The following is a 16,110-nucleotide window of genomic DNA, read 5'->3' on the forward strand; positions in this document are numbered from 1 at the left end:
GCACAAACTCATGAGCCTATAATGCTAGTCAGTTACATGCTGATAAACCTTCCTCTCCTATACCTTCAGCGATTATAGCTTATAATATAAGACAATCTAGTGTTTAAAATATTGGATTCTATCATGTGTATATAGATCAAAACTGTTGCATTGAATGGTAGAGATTGAACATGCAGCAACCGCAATTTAACTTTATGCTTTTCTTGTCTTGCTCTGCTTTTTTTAACAGCATGGATAAAAATGGAACAATGACAATTGACTGGAATGAGTGGCGAGATTATCACCTTCTGCATCCAGCAGACAACATTCCTGAAATAATCCTGTACTGGAAGCACTCCACAGTAAGTCCAGCACAATGTGTATTGAGAATGACTACCTAAGAATAGCTAGCTGGAGCTTAATTTTTTGTCAGTTGATGACACCCTGATCCAGTGTCTTGTTTTTGACTTCTGCACGTGCGCTCCAAAGGAGCGTGACAACTGTCTGTAGTAAGAAAATCGGTGGGCAAAGAACAGAAACATTTAATAAGAAATATATCTATTCACGTTCTAGACTAACTCATTCTCCATTGTCCTCCTGTAACTCATTGTTATATTCCATTGGAACAGAAACTAGTGCCCTATTAATTTCGTATTTGAGCTTTTGTGTAAGAACATTCTGGAAAGCATTTGGAATGGCGTTAAACCTATACAGATCATTGGTTAGGCCAAAGTCAGAATATTCCACCTTTACTTTAGGAAAAATGTCGATGCGGAAAGGATGCAGAAGAGTAATGCTAAGGTGTTCCCGGGGTGAGAGGCTTTAGATGTGAAGAGGGACTAAAGAAACTGGGGTTCTTTTCATTGAAACAAAGACGGTTAAGAGGAGATCTGATCGAGCTGTTCAAAATTGAGATTTTTGATTAGTTAAATAGGGGGGAAATTATTTCCAGTGATCAGTAAGTTGGAACTGGAAGGCATACATTAAAGACGATATTTTTTATAGAGGATTGTTAGGATATGGAAGTCCTTGCAGAAATGTTGGTGGAAGCAGAATCCCTAATAGCTTATAATAGGAAAGTGGATAAATATTTGATAAGTTTGCCTGTGGGGTCAAGGCAAGGGAATGAGACTAAGGGAATAGCCCTTTCAAAGAACCAGCACAGGTACAGTGGGCCAAATGGCGGTCTCCTGGGCTGTAAACTTCTCGGATACTATGCCCGATGGGTTTGGCGTGCTTTTCCCACTCTGGTTTCAGGCTCTTATATCGCCTAATCTAGACCAGCTGAGCTGCTTTTCTTTTTTCAGACCAACTTACTTAAACAGCACAGGCAGATTGTTCTGGTTTTTCAGGAATGAGCTGGTGACCCAGTGGAAATTTTTGACTTTGCTCATTACTCGGTTGAATGACTGAGTGAGGTAATCCTTAGGTCCATGAACTGATACTTGGTGCCATTGTGTCAATGTCAGATGTCACAGTTTGACATCTGCATCTCCTAGCAATAGGTGTGCAAATACAGAAAACTTCATTACTGCCAGATGGAAGTCAGAAGGTAACTATTGGCACACACAAATTGGCACTGTGTCTCGGCAATAAGATAGCATGTTTAAGGTAACATTGGAAAAATCTGTTGATTGGAAGATTTTTTTTTAGAAAAATGAATGGATCCTGGAACCCAATACATCATTGAAATTTCATCTTGTGATTTTCTCAAACTTGCTTTTGAATGAGTAAACTGTGCAGTCATTCTTTTGTGAAAGACAGTGTTAGTTAATTCAGATGAAGGGTGTTACTTGAACTTACTGACTCAGTCAGGGATGGGTTGTCTGAGTAAAAGTTGAGTGATAAAAATAGAACTTTGAGCCTTTTTTAATGAGTGAACCACATCACAATTATGTTACAAAGAAATGAGGTTACAAGAATTGTTCTGCAGTGCGAAAGCACAAAATCACATGTAGACTATATGCTATTTTTGATTGGGGGAGGAGGGCTTGCCAAATCTAAACCACGCTTGCTGTTAATTGAATTTCCAATAACTAGCTTCATGCAGCCAATCTATTCTTCGAACTGTCTGCTGTTTAGAATATTGTTAACATTTTTATAACTTCTGTTGTTTTGCAGTAGTAGATATTTGCGGGAAGCTGCTGCAGTCTTGAGAGTTGCACCAGTCTGGAAATTTCAAATAGAAACCCACAGAGTAGTCGCGCTAATTTGGGAAATGATAAAATGACATTCCAGCAGAGAGGGGGTCTTTCATCCAATGTGTCCTGACTTGGTGCGGTCGTGCTGGTCCTGTTACAAATTTTTACCTGTCAGAACATGGGAGAAAGAATGAAAGCAGGTTGTTAAAAGCCCTTAATAATTATAATACAGGGTGACTTGGTTTGTGTGTTAAATACTAATCAGAAAGCCTGGTATTGTGAATTCTGGCTATCACTGCACCTCGTTTCCTGATGGTTCTGGTGGCGTCCGATCTGACCCACTTCTGTTTGTGGCTGTCATTTCTTCAGCAGCTGAGGGAGGTATATACAGGTCAATAACTTTACTGGTGTGTATGGGCTAGTTTGAGTTGCTCAGCCTTCTGTGTTTCTTGCACAGAATACAGGACATAAATGGTCTTAAACAATTTTAATAATGGAGATACTGGGATAGTTGGTATAATCTTTAAAGGTGTATTGTGGCCTCAGTCGCTGTTGCTTAGTAAAATTGTCAAGCCAGCTTTCGCCCACTGCTAACTGCATAGTAATGTGATTTGCATTGAACCATCACAAGTCATTATTGGTTGTGTTGCTTACATGTGACATTGGTTCAAAAATGACAGCACAAATTTTGTTTGAAATTGTAGTTTCTAGATCGAAATGTTATTAATGATTGGTATTTTACAATTTGTGATCAGAATGGATTGTGTTCTTGCAGAAGGAGGTGATCTGTAAATTACACGGGACTTGGCAACTCCAAATTGTTAGTTCCTGGTTTATACCAGGGCAGCACGGTGGCATAGTGGTTAGCACTGTTGCCTCACAGCGCCAGGGACCCGGGTTCAAATCTGGCCTCGGGTGACTGTCTGTGTGGAGTTTGCACATTCTCCCCGTGTTTGCGTGGGTTTCCTCCGGGTGCTCCGGTTTCCTCCCACAGTCCAAAGATGTGCGGGTTAGGTTGATTGGCCATGATAAAATTGGCCCTTAGTGTTAGGGGGGATTAAATACGTGGGGTTACGGGGATAGGGCTTGGGTGGGATGGCTGTCGGTGTAGGGACCGGGTGCTAGGGTTTGGATGATCAGCCATGATCTCGTTGAATGGCGGAGCAGGCTCGAAGGGCCGAATGGCCTACTCCTGCTCCTATCTTCTATGTTTCTATAACCAAGGAGCTTTTTGAAATGTAAAATTCCATTGTAATCAAGTTTAAACATTAATTATTTAGAAGAAATGCTGATAAACTTACCCTGAATCAGATTAATTAGTTGTGCAGCAACCGTTTCCATTGAGCAACAGATTGGAGTTTAGATAACCTTTGGACATCTGCTGATAGATTCATAGTCTGTATCAGAAAACCTTTGAGTTTTCTGCTTCCATCTTACTTCAAATATACGATAGCAAAATACTGCGGATGCTGGAAATCCGAAATAACAACAGAAAATGCTGGAAAAACTCAGCAGGCCAGGCAACATCTGTGGAGAGAGAAATAGAGCCAATAAAACAAAGGTGTGGATAAAAAATATATGTAAAAATGTAATGGGGCCGATTAGGCACTTTACAGTCTTCCGGACTCCATATCGAGTTCAACAATTTCAGATCATAACCTCTGCCCCCATTACATTTTTACATATTTTTTATCCACACCTTTGTTTTGGCCCTCCCCCCCCCCCCCCCCCCCCTTTTTTTCTCTCCCACATGGCAGCTGTCTCTCATTCTGCCAGCGCATTTCACACCTAATCTAGAGCCGTCTTTTGTCTCCACTAGTCCTATCACCATCTCGTCTGGTTTTGAATACCTCTCAATGTCTCTTCACTTCTCTTTTGTTCTTTCATCCCCATTTCCCAGCCCCCAAACTGGCCTTTTAATCTGTTTCATATCCGGTGTTTTTTCAGTCCTGACGAAGGGTTTCGACCTGAAGCGTTGACTCTGTTTCTCTCTCCACGGATGTTGCCTGGCCTGCTGAGTTTTTCCAGCATTTTCTGTTGTTACTTCAAATATAACCATCTCAAATCTGTAAATCTAATAATTTGGGTGCAGATATCCTCCATTACATTAACTGAAGAAGCTTGTTACATCAGTTGCTATTTATGCATCGTGTTTTTTGTTTAATTGCCTAGCAGTGGGAAATAAAAAGCCTCAATTTGTGTTTCAGATCTTTGACGTAGGTGAGAGTTTAACGATTCCAGATGAGTTCACGGAGGAGGAGAAGCAAACCGGGATGTGGTGGCGACAGTTGGTAGCGGGAGGAGGCGCGGGTGCGGTGTCCAGAACATGCACTGCCCCACTTGACCGGCTCAAGGTGCTCATGCAGGTGAGTTTCCCACTTCGTTCATTTGTTTTAAATGTCAGCTATTTAATTCAGCAATCCATGCCATTGGGTCTGCACTTGGCCCTCTGATACCTCACCAAAGTGGCCATACTTCATTTTTGAGTCAGTCAGTGAATGTGCAACATAGTTTGATGCATTTCCCCACTGAGCAATCAGGACAGCTCAGGAACTGGATTCCCACAATGAGTTTCAGTCGTGCACTGATTTTTCTCTTTCCCCTCTTCTGAATGTATTTGATCTTGTGGGGTACCCATTGACATAAGAAAACTACTAGGCACTTGGTCTAAGCGTTAAATAAAGCTTTAATCGACTGTTTTAAAACATGGAGGTCCAGTTGTGTCCTTCACTAGTTCCTGTTAAGAATGTCCTGTGCAAGCTGGGCCCGTGCCAGAGTATTTATACTCTCCCTGGACAGCGCCACCCGCAGGCCGCTCAGTATTATTTCATAAGTCTTTCTTTCATGAATGACTGACTGACTGATTCATGTCATCCATCACCCAGGTGACCAATTTTCACATATGAGCATTAACAGCAAGTGTTGGCAGGCTCTTTTGATCACACAGGGCCTCATAGCTCAGCCTCACCCTGCGCACAACCTTCCAGTAAAGGTCCCTGGATTGTAATCAGGACCGGGAACCGGGGCTGATTTCTCCCCCCCCCTTCCCTAACCCAGAGCCACTGAAGCCAGTTGTCACTCCTTTGTTGTCACTCCAGATGGGATCAGCTAACTTAGCACAAACAAGCCACTCACAGTAGAAACTCGCTGAGCGAGCCTTCAGTTACAGTTTACCTGAGTTACTCTCTGTCCAAACAGCCAGCCATTGGAACAGCCAATATTATATTGAGCAATATGATACGGCCGTGACTGTAGGAAATGTAGTGTGTGAATAGGCATGTGGTTGTACCTTTGTGGGTTTATAACTTGCGCATTTTACACATGTATTGATTCAGATAAGTTGATGTTGACGTCTTCATGTATCATTTTTCTATTTTCAAAGTAGAAGGGAACATCTGATAGAATGTACAGCCTTTTTATGCAGTTTTGATCATCTTAACTAGTATGACGGGGGTTTCTTTAAAAAGAATCGTGTCTTCCCATATACAGGATTTGTGAAGCAGATACACCATCTCAAATAGTTCATATTCACAGATCTGTCGAGCAGCTCAGTCAGGTATAAATCAATAGGTGGAACTGCTTTGGTTTTGGCTCAGTAGTAACTTTTCTGCTTTGCTATATATGTAAAGCTTTAAGATAGTGCAGGACTCTATAAAATAGGCTAATGGTTTTGTTTTTAAATGTTACTATGGAACAAAGACGGGAGCAACATTGTTTTATTTATTTTTTAATGTTCAGTGATGGACTTGACCTATCTTCCATCAATGTTAAAGTAAATTGATTTGATTGCCTAATCTGAAGAGGGTTCTTAAAAGAAATAATTGCTCAACCGATTGATACGTTAATCAGTAGCCAGTCCTTTGAAAGATTCCAGCTCAATCCGTTATTTGGTTTCGCCATCAAAATTTGATTACTAGCAAATGACTGAAAGGGGTTTAAAATGAACTCTCTGTTCTTTTTTTGCATGCTCCTGAGGACATGCCTCACCAGGAGTGTTTTTGTGCCCTATGTACTCTTTACCTTGGCATTGCGCCACTAGCATATTTACACACTTTTTCCATGTTAAAAGCCCTGATTTCTCTTGTCAGGAAAAAAATTAACCGAGTATAAAATGCTCTTCAGTTTTCACAAATTCTTTAATTACATGAAGTGATCCTGTAAAATAAAACTGGAGCTACATGCGCGTGTGGTGAAGATAACTGATATTTTGTACATCACTAAGAATAGCAGTGCTCAATTTTCATCATTCATCCTTGAATGTTTGGGCTACATTTCTGGGGACTGATCACGCTCCAGGACATTGCTCGAGTGCCCATTCTCCATTTACCATCCTTGACGGTTAGAGCCAGCAGGCCAGTTGATTACAGGCGGCCCTATCTTGATCATTACATACACTTCCAACTGGGCACATGCTGGCTACCAATTAGGATCCTGATTCTCTCTTTGTTCCCCTACCCCCCCCAACCTGGGTGTCGAGGCCAATTCTAGCACCTTCACTGCAGCCCCATCTGGAAAAATGCTGGATTTAGCATAGGCTGGGGATCAACCTTCAGACCTCCCTGGCCTGTGTGGCTCAGGTGATCACCAGATAAACTCACTTAGTGGAGGAGCAGTGCTGAATTAAGATGTTTACAATTATGAAGAAATTTAGATTAACCATGCTAATGTAATTACTTTTTCTATGGTTGGGGTGGGGGGGAGGGAGAAAGAGAGAGAGATGGGAATGTTTTTTCAAACTACTACTGTTCATTTATCTCATGGCGCTTGAATATTAAAACATGTACACGATGTTACCCCATCGTTCCAGCAGCCAAGGTGCATACACTGCACACGTAGGGCATGTTAACTGGTAGAGAAATACAATGCTCACGTGTCCCTTACTTAACAGGTTCATGCTTCCAAATCTAACAACATGTGCATTGCGGGAGGATTTAGCCACATGATTAAAGAAGGAGGAATTCGGTCTCTGTGGAGAGGAAATGGAATCAATGCAATCAAAATCGCACCCGAGTCCGCACTCAAGTTCATGGCATACGAACAGGTGAGAAAGCTGGAATAGGTGGGAGTGATTGTATTCATAAACTAGACTTGGTCAAAAGTGAAGATATTAATAGTTTTACCGACTGTTTTTTGACTTATTGGAGGAGAAATTTGGTTGGTTGGTGCCTCCGAGGGGGGTGATAACGGGGCGCTAACGACTTACCGCCCGGGCTCAGCGATGTTGCCACCGCCCACGAAATTCACCTGGCGGTTTGCGACGGCGGTAACCCCATGCGCCTCGATCTCCTGCGCCCGGAGATCGTGACATCATTCGGCCGCGCAACGCCCCGGACCTGAAATCTGGTTCCGCCCCCTGCAGCATCGCTGGGCAACAACACCGAGAGCTGCAGGAGGCGTTGTGCGGACGGCCCGGCGCTTTGAGAGTGCTAATTAAAGGTAAGGTCACTGGTCTTCAGGAGTGACTGTGTTCCTTTAGGCTGCATTTTGAAATGACGCGCTTGATAGAGTGCTTGGGGCTGATCGTCGAGGATCCCGGCTGCCGTCGGCGATGAGGGAGATCGTTCAAATACAGAGCCTGCAGCAATGGCCTTTCTGTTTAAGGGAGGGAAGGAGCCCTCGGATCCCGGCAGCGCTGCATCTCTACCGCACCCCTCCCCAAGCTTGGCTTAGCACTCCAGAAGGGAAGTGGTAGCGCTTGATTTAACGCTCTACTTCCTCCCTGGAGCGCGAACACTGAATTTACCGAAAGCTGAGAATGATTAGCGCCTGGCACTAATTTTTCCAGCTTTCAAAATTTAGCACCCCGAACGGGGCAATTCTGAATTTCTCCCCCATTCTGTTGTATTATTAAATGTAATCTTGCTAAAAGTTAAGGCGATGAATCCCATAAGGGAATTTAAAAAAAAAAAAAATGTTGAGGAAACTTGAGTAAAGCATTATTTGTCTGATGGTCATACTGTTCAGTGTGGGCGTTATTTTAATTGCGAATGTCCTTTTGCAGATCAAGAGATTAATTGGCAGCAACCAGCAGACTTTGGGAATTCAGGAGAGATTGATTGCTGGATCGCTAGCTGGAGTCATTGCACAGAGCACAATCTACCCAATGGAGGTAAAGGCACTTCATTCAGAGTTATAATCTCCCTAGCAATTTACACTTCCATATTTAAAAAAAAACCCATGCATTTCCTATTTGTGCTTCTGGCTATAATTCTGGGCTATCGTTCACATCAGGTGTTAAAGACAAGATTGGCACTGCGGAAAACTGGACAGTATTCAGGCATGCTCGACTGCGCGAAGCACATATTTAAGAAGGAGGGAATTACTGCATTCTACAAAGGCTACGTTCCCAATATGCTGGGCATCATCCCTTATGCTGGAATAGACTTGGCTATTTACGAGGTGAGGTTTCCAACTGGTAGGATTTTTTTTTAATATTGGAAAAACAGCTGATGCAGAACCTAGTTCCGTCACTGCTTTTTCCATTTTGTTGGTTACAAGGAAGCTCTTGCCCTTACACTGTAGGCGAGGTTCATTTTACTAATTGTATGGGCGTTAAATTGATCAGAAACATTTTTGTTTTTCTTTTAGACTTTGAAGAATTCATGGTTGCAGCGCTACGCCACTGACACTGTGGATCCTGGGGTCTTTGTTCTCTTGGCTTGTGGCACCGTTTCGAGCACCTGTGGACAGTTAGCCAGTTACCCATTGGCACTTGTCAGGACACGAATGCAGGCACAAGGTAACTGTCTCTCTGAAGGATGAGGGTATATTTAGTTTTCAGTTGATAAGGTTCTATACTGATCAATTAATGGATACCCTGTTGGTGAGAAACCCTTGTGTAGCCACATGCATCGGATAGAGGTCAATCCATAAAGTCTGTATCTGGTTTACTGTGTGCAGCAAAGATTTGCTTGATCTGTTCCCAAAGAGGCTTTTAATGTGTATTGCATCAGAAATGCAGATTTGCTGAATATAACAAGAATTAGGAGCAGGAGTCGGCCATACAGCCCCTCGAGCCTGCTCCGCCATTCAGTAAGATCATGGCTGATCATCGACCTCAACTCCACTTTCCCGCCCGATCTCCATATCCCTTGATTTCCCCAGAGTCCAAAAACCTATCGACCTCCGTCTTGAATATACTCAACGATTCAGCATCCACAGCCCTTTGGGGGTAAAGAATTCCAAATATTCACAACCCTCTGAGTGAAGAAATTTCTTCTCATCTCAGTCCTAAATGGCCGACCCCTTATCCTGAGACTGTGCCCCCTAGTTCTAGATTCTCCAGCCAGGGGAAACAACCTCCCTGCATCTACCCTGAATGGCATTATAAGTCACTGTAAACTTAACCAAACTCAACACTTGAATGAAACGGTTTCGCCAAACTTATTTTTCTTCCCTCTCCTATTCTGAAGAAAATGACTCGTGCTGGGTTACATTTTTGAAGATTGCAGCAAGCCCGTTGTACTCGTATAAGTGGCTATTCATGTGAGAGCCCACAGAATGAGAGAGAGCAGGCTTTTTTTTTTTTAACCACAGGGAGATTCATAGCTGAGCCCAATCCTGCCGTTGCGCACAGAGGTGCAGAGAATCGGCCAGAGTTCACAGCTCTGATTGTTAGCGCCGTGATCCCAGGGAGTGTGAGGCTGATTGGAGCAGCCTAAACTACTGTCCCGGCTGGCATCAGCCAGCTCAGCGCTCAGATCACGGTTTGCACCTGGGACCAATGTCCCCTTTAATTTTTGGGGGGAGCGCGGCCCCTTTAAGGGGCTGCACGGCCCATTCAAAATACCGCACGTGTGAACAGTTTTTCCTATTTAAACGCTGATGAGCTGGCTGCGTGGGAGCTGCAGAACACTGCGCGGCCACACAGCTTAAAGGGAACATTGTCTGGGATCCTCCTGCTGTGTTGTTTAGCTCATAACGCAATGTGTTTACCTAATGAACAATCGGGGGAGATCCTGGACAAGGCTTTAACCAGAGCTGTATTTCCAGTAACATTGCATTAATACAATGGTAGTATACATTTCATGGTAGTTTTGAAATCCATCTTTGATCTTCTTTTGGCCTGCAGTTGCATTCTGATCTCTTGGGTTTATGTTTCTTGAATTAATCTATAATGTAAATAGACATTTGTCACAAATATATAGATATTTATTTATTTCCCCTCTCTCTTTAGCTACCACTGAAGGAGCGACTCAGCATACAATGGTTGGACTATTCAGGCACATTCTGAGGACAGAAGGAGCAGTTGGACTGTACAGAGGTTTAGCACCAAATTTCATGAAAGTTATCCCTGCTGTGAGCATTAGCTACGTGGTGTACGAAAACCTGAAAATGACGCTCGGAGTCACCTCACGATGATGGGACTTGGGGGGGAAAACGGACTTGAAGCTGTTTTAATCTTGGGCGATCATCCTGGGGTTTAACCATCTCATTCTATGAATGTCATAAAACACTAGTTAAATGAGGACACATTGGGGAAGAGGGTTAAAGGGACCATTCCCCAACACATGTCAGCAGATATATTTTCTGATTAGCATTTCATTTTTTTGTCAGTGGCTCTAAAATGCTGCCAGAGTCCTTGAAGGAGCCATTTTGTGCAGCGCCATCCCCACTTCAGCTCATTAGTCGCACCATCAACAGATCAAAGGCCGCTTGAAGCTTCTTAATTGTCGCATCGCGTGATTGCAGATATCCACCTAGAAATGACTGTTGGCAATAATAGAGGGTGAATGCTCACACACCCGTCCGATATCCTATCAGCTGTTTTAGTAGTGGTGCCGCCCCATTTAGAATTAAGCGGCTTAATGCCGGTGTTAAAATAGCAGATGGAGGAATATCGTAGGAATGCTTTAAGTATTCACCCACTAATATCGCCAGCCATCATTGATAGCTCGGCGGAAGGGAAAAGTTAAGAAACCAAATCAATTTTTTTTTTAACTAATGAGTTTGGGTCGGTGGAGAGTTGGAATTCCCAAATAATCCGATGTAGTGCGGCCTTGGGTTACCTTCTGATCTGAAGCCTGACTTGCACAACTGGAAAGCTCCGGAAAGGATTTCGGCTTTGCTTGTGAATCCTGGAGACAAAAGCAAACTCATTCTTTTGTCACCCTTGCACATTTCCTGAGTTTCATTACCAGTTTGGTTAAATTTTATGACGGTGTCTGGTTTTATCATGTAGTTCCAGTGTAAGCTGGATATTTATGTTATTTATTGTTTACATGTTTTCAAAAGGCTTATAATCTGTGACAGTGGAGGCTTAATCTTCTGGTGAAGGAACCAAATATTAGGTCCATATAAGATTCTGTTCGACCACCGTGAGTGAAAGTTAAACCCAGTGATAGCCAGCGAAGTTTGTTTGAAATCTCCTTTATGTTTTGCTGTGCAGGTGGTCAACTATGTCTTATAGAAACCTTAAATGGCCGTCTTATGTTTAAGAAAGGGGTTAAATTATTTATTTTTATACACCTTGCAATGCTAACCAGATATTTATTAATAAATGTGACCTAAATGAGGACAGATTGTATGTTGCTGTCATTTGCACGTTTTGTAAATTAGCTATTCTTTTTGTATGGGTTTTAAGCTTCTTCAAAAGCCCTTTTTTAATGTGTGCAGACACTGCTTAACTTTAGTTTCAGTCTTTAGATTTTTTTTCATTAATTCCGGACTCTCTTTTTGGATGGTTAGTACGGGGGAATGGAAGAGATAAAACCACATGTACTGCACGGGCCAGCTTTCTCCTGCGAGGCGCAACATAGCAACATTTCTGCAGGAGACTTTTGGAGGCAGATAAAGTTGTTGAAAGGGGTGTGAAATCACAAAGCACTAACTTCAGTCCGAAAGATGTTCACAAAGATGAGCCATTTTATTAGAATCGTTGCAATGTTTTGAAATGAAGGCATTTGATACTCTGAGCATTTATGAAAAGAGTAGCCACTCTGCGCCGGCAAACCTGACCATTTTACAACAGTCTGGGAGTCACCGCGTTTTTTGTGCAAGCTACAGAATGTGAATGGCTGTCTCTCACTGTTGGTGTATGGCAGAAAGGCCCCAAGAGATCTTATGGACTGGTGATGCACATACTCTTGCCTGCCTTGTACTATCTTCAGATTTTTGAATCTTTAAAAGAAAGCATGAAAATCCCATAATGTATGTGTAGTCAGCTACAGTCTGCTTTGAGTAGAAAAGCTTTTTGTGGGAGGGGGAGGGGGGGTGGAAGAAGGCAAGATGATTTGAAGGATGTTACAAACCTGCGGAGTGTAGGCACAGAGCCTGCGACTCCTGGTGTACGGAGAGGTTTATGAAGTCTTGTGGTGATGTGGGACCTGCAGGATTTTGAGACCCGATACTGTACCCGCCTGGTGAAATGCAGTTTTCAGCAGTTGTCTTGGGCTTCTTTAGAGAGACTGGTCCTTATGCATTTGTACCTGTTCGAACTGTGGGGCATGGGATTTGTGCTGCAGCTGAGCAAAAGTTCTGTATCGCTCAAACTGGTTTAGCAGCAACATGTTCTATATTGCAGCAAGTTAAAAGCTGATTTGTTTTTTAAAAAGGGACTGCTTTCTTTCCCCAACTAAGAACTGTAACTTTGCTAACTGAACAGCTTTTTTACAAGTTATCATTTTAGAATTACAAACTCAATCTTAATTCACGTGTCCAATCTTGGCTATTATGTGTTGCAAGTTGAGTTTTGAGGAGTTTATACCCCCTCTCTAATTTATGTATTTATTTTACAGATTTGTGAAAAGTAAATTATGTGTAACTTTAGTTGTAACTGTTGTGCGATCACTAAACTTAAAATGTCGAACCTAGAGCATGGCTTGGTTTCTCTGCCTTGTCCAGATTATTTCTGTTCTAGCTATTTATGCACAGAAGTTTGCAGGGGCGTGGAACTGCTGCTCTGCAATATTCTGTGGGATGAGCGGGATGTTCGTCGGTGTTTCCCCCTAAGGTGCGCGGCCGCACACAGAGAGCGAGGCCCCGCGCAGGCCGCTCACCGGCTGTTCTGCTGGAAGAGATACGGCGCAGCAAATTTAAAGGGGCCCGCGCAGGGGGAAAAAAGTTCAGGGGAACACTGACGTCTGTCCCATTTATTTTTTGTGATAAACTCCTCTTGCCGGTGTAGTCCTGCACTCGGGGGGTGGGCTATAAATTGTACGCAGGAATCTGCGGGCAATCTTCCTGATCTGACACAAAAACCCGGAATCTGCACTGTTTACACTTTTTTGGGGGGGGGGGGAAAGTGAGGGAATGACGTGGCTTTCTGTTTAACATGGGTGATTTCCTTCACAAACATGTAGTCAGAATTTAATACAATGTTATTTTGCTGGGACCAGAAGGTGTTTTCCATTGAAGGTTTATTTTCATGTTGTGAATCAGTTGATCGTGTGAGTGCAGTTTTTTTAAAATTTATAAATGTTAAATAAAAAACCTGTTTATTAAAAGCAAGACGTACTGATCAATGGAGGTGGATTGAGAATACTCGACCTGTGCCCCAGGGCCTGTAAACTGTGACTCTTAGTATGTTTTCAAAGCCTTACAGCATTGAAGTGCCTCTGCAGATCCTGATGTGTTTTTTTCCCTGTTTGGAGCTCTGCTGCGAGTCCCCTTCTGTCAGTGCAGTATCTCCAGAGAACAGATCCAAATGTCCTGCAATGCTGCTGTTCAGCTCGATCCTTCATAACTGAATTAAGGTCACTTGTTTGTTTTGGGACTTCACAGCAGAACCCGAGTTGCTGATTTGCCAAAGGCAGCCTGTCAGTAGTTTCTTAAATTATGAATGCAAGTTGTGCAGAATCAATGCAAGCAATGTTCTGTGTTTAGTGTTCCTGTTTGTTTGTGTTATAGAGCAAGACTGAGCAATGGCCCTTTATGTATTTATGTTCAAATAGGGGAGCAGTCTTTAATAAAGTTATTTCTATTGCGAATGAACCTTGTTGGTGTCATTGTTTGTGCTGTGTGTTTGTCTAATGAAGTGTGCTATAATACGTAAAATGCACTGAGTCATATAGACCAGAATGTCCCAGATTTGATCCGTGATCTCTGAAGAGTTCGCTAAATTGCCCTCTGCGCTTCTGCACTACGATTTTTTTTTTACATCAGCCGGGTTTTCTGCTCCTGATCACCAGTGGGAAGTGGGTGAGCGTGCTCATCGCGTGCGGACAGGATCAGGCTCAACTGTGCTGCCTCCTCCGTTGAGTAGCTTGTAGAAACTCACTCCAGGCTCCGATGCGAAGAATGACTATTGGGATGAGTTACTGGAGGGTGGCCAGCACCTGAGGGGCTATAGCGGGTGTCAGCCGTGGCTCAGTGGGCAGCACTCTTGCTTCTGAGTCAGGAGGTCATGGGTTCAAGTCCCACTCCAGAGACTTGAGCACAAAATCTGGGTTGACACGCTATTGCAGTGCTGAGGGAGATGAGACGTTAAACTGAGGCTCCGACTGCCCCCTCAGGTGTATGTGGCACTATTTCAAGAAGAGCAGGGGAACTTTGCCTGGTGTCCAGGCCAATATTTATCCCTCAACCAACATCAATAACAAAGTAATTTATCACATTGATGTTTGTGGGACCTTGTGCACAAATTGCCACGTTTCCTACATTGCAACAGTGACTACACTTTACAGCTAATGAGGTACTTTTTTTTTTAAGCGCTTTGGGATATCCTGAGGTCATGACAAGGCACTCTATAAATCCAAGTCTGTCTGTCTTTGGAGTATCTGTTGCCTATTTTTTCCTCCTTAAGTGCAGTATTTTACACTGGTCTGCATTCAATTTTTTTACCCTTGTGTTTTGTCCAAATCGCTTCAACTCGCTTTAATCTCTGAGCTGCCGCCATCAGTTCCACTGCTTCTAGTTTGGTGTCATCTGCAAATTTGACCAATTTGAATTGAATTTCTGAATCCAAGTAGCTAATGTAAATTGGAAACAGTTGTCGGAGTGGGAGATTTTCTAATGTGTTTTTTTAAAAGTAGGAACTGCTGGATGAAAAATGACCGCGGTCTATCTTGTTCGCATTCTACCATCCTGGTAGTCGCATGGTCCAACGATAATGGAGTTGTTGACTAATCACACCGATCAATCTCTATCAGTGAGACCCAGACATGACAGGAGGGCAGCCCCAGTGGTGGAGAGCTTTGGGAACCACGGGTCTAAAGTCACCTGTTGCTTCTAAGCCCTCGCCACACGTCATGTCTCAAACTACTCGTATACTATATCTCAAAATTGTTATTTTCTGAAAGAAACCTATCTAATCTGCATCTGAATGAATCAATACGAACTGCTTCCACCGTCTCCCTAGGGAGCCTGTTCCATAGATTGACCACTCGCTCACTGAAATATTGTTTCCGCAGATTGGCTTTGAATTTACCCCCCTTCAAGCGGAGACCGTGCCCTCTGGTTCTAAATAATACTTGTAGCATTTCTCTCCAAACAAGGGCAGAGCAAGAATGAATAGAAATGGGTGAAAGTAGAATAGTAATTCACGTAACCAAGAGAAATGTGGTGCTTTTATACTGAGATTACAAGTCAGTGGGGGGTGGAGGGGACTTTTATATTAAAAGTTAATCTGGACCTTGTAGTCTGAGGAATCGGGACTTAGACAAAATATACAGATCTGCTTTCAAAAATAGAGCATGTTGCAAATATGTAGCAGGTCTGCCAGCATGTGAGAAAATAGGTTAATGGTTTGGGTTGGAAAGCCTTTTGTTTTGGGAACAATTCTGATGAATCTCACCCAGAATGTTAACCCGGATTTCTGCTCTTCGAATGCTGCCAGACCGGTTTGCTACATTAGTTTGGATTTCCAGCGTAGGCAGCTTTTCATTTCCTCCTGGATCTGGTTTCATCTGGAAGAAGATTAGGGAGCTCGTAATCTTCAGCTCATTCTGAATATTTGGAGTTGCTGCTGCTTTCGTGAGAGATAAGCCCAAATTGTATTTTTCTGTTGTCATATCTCCTGGCATAAACCTCAAAGACTTTTTCAAATGGACAA

The 16,110-nt window shown here is 43.0% G+C and overlaps 1 protein-coding gene across 5 annotated transcripts in view; it reads left to right on the forward strand.

The window, feature by feature from the left end:
* LOC147101629 (mitochondrial adenyl nucleotide antiporter SLC25A25-B) overlaps positions 1 to 14,047 on the forward strand; it is a 67,174-nt gene extending 53,127 nt beyond the window's left edge. For all 5 annotated transcript variants that reach the window (XM_085965346.1, XM_085965347.1, XM_085965348.1 and 2 more), the window contains 7 exons: positions 230 to 341; positions 4,328 to 4,486; positions 7,009 to 7,161; positions 8,122 to 8,229; positions 8,352 to 8,519; positions 8,709 to 8,859; positions 10,297 to 14,047. In XM_085965346.1, the coding sequence (XP_085821472.1) occupies positions 230 to 341; positions 4,328 to 4,486; positions 7,009 to 7,161; positions 8,122 to 8,229; positions 8,352 to 8,519; positions 8,709 to 8,859; positions 10,297 to 10,481 (1,036 nt within the window). In that variant the 3' untranslated portion in view covers positions 10,482 to 14,047. The remainder of the gene's footprint in view (positions 1 to 229; positions 342 to 4,327; positions 4,487 to 7,008; positions 7,162 to 8,121; positions 8,230 to 8,351; positions 8,520 to 8,708; positions 8,860 to 10,296) is intronic.
* The last annotated feature ends 2,063 nt before the right edge of the window (positions 14,048 to 16,110 follow it).

This window comes from Somniosus microcephalus, chromosome 23 (assembly GCF_052327205.1).
Source record: "Somniosus microcephalus isolate GS21.2 chromosome 23, FLI_Smic_1.0, whole genome shotgun sequence".
Taxonomy (NCBI): domain Eukaryota; kingdom Metazoa; phylum Chordata; class Chondrichthyes; order Squaliformes; family Somniosidae; genus Somniosus; species Somniosus microcephalus.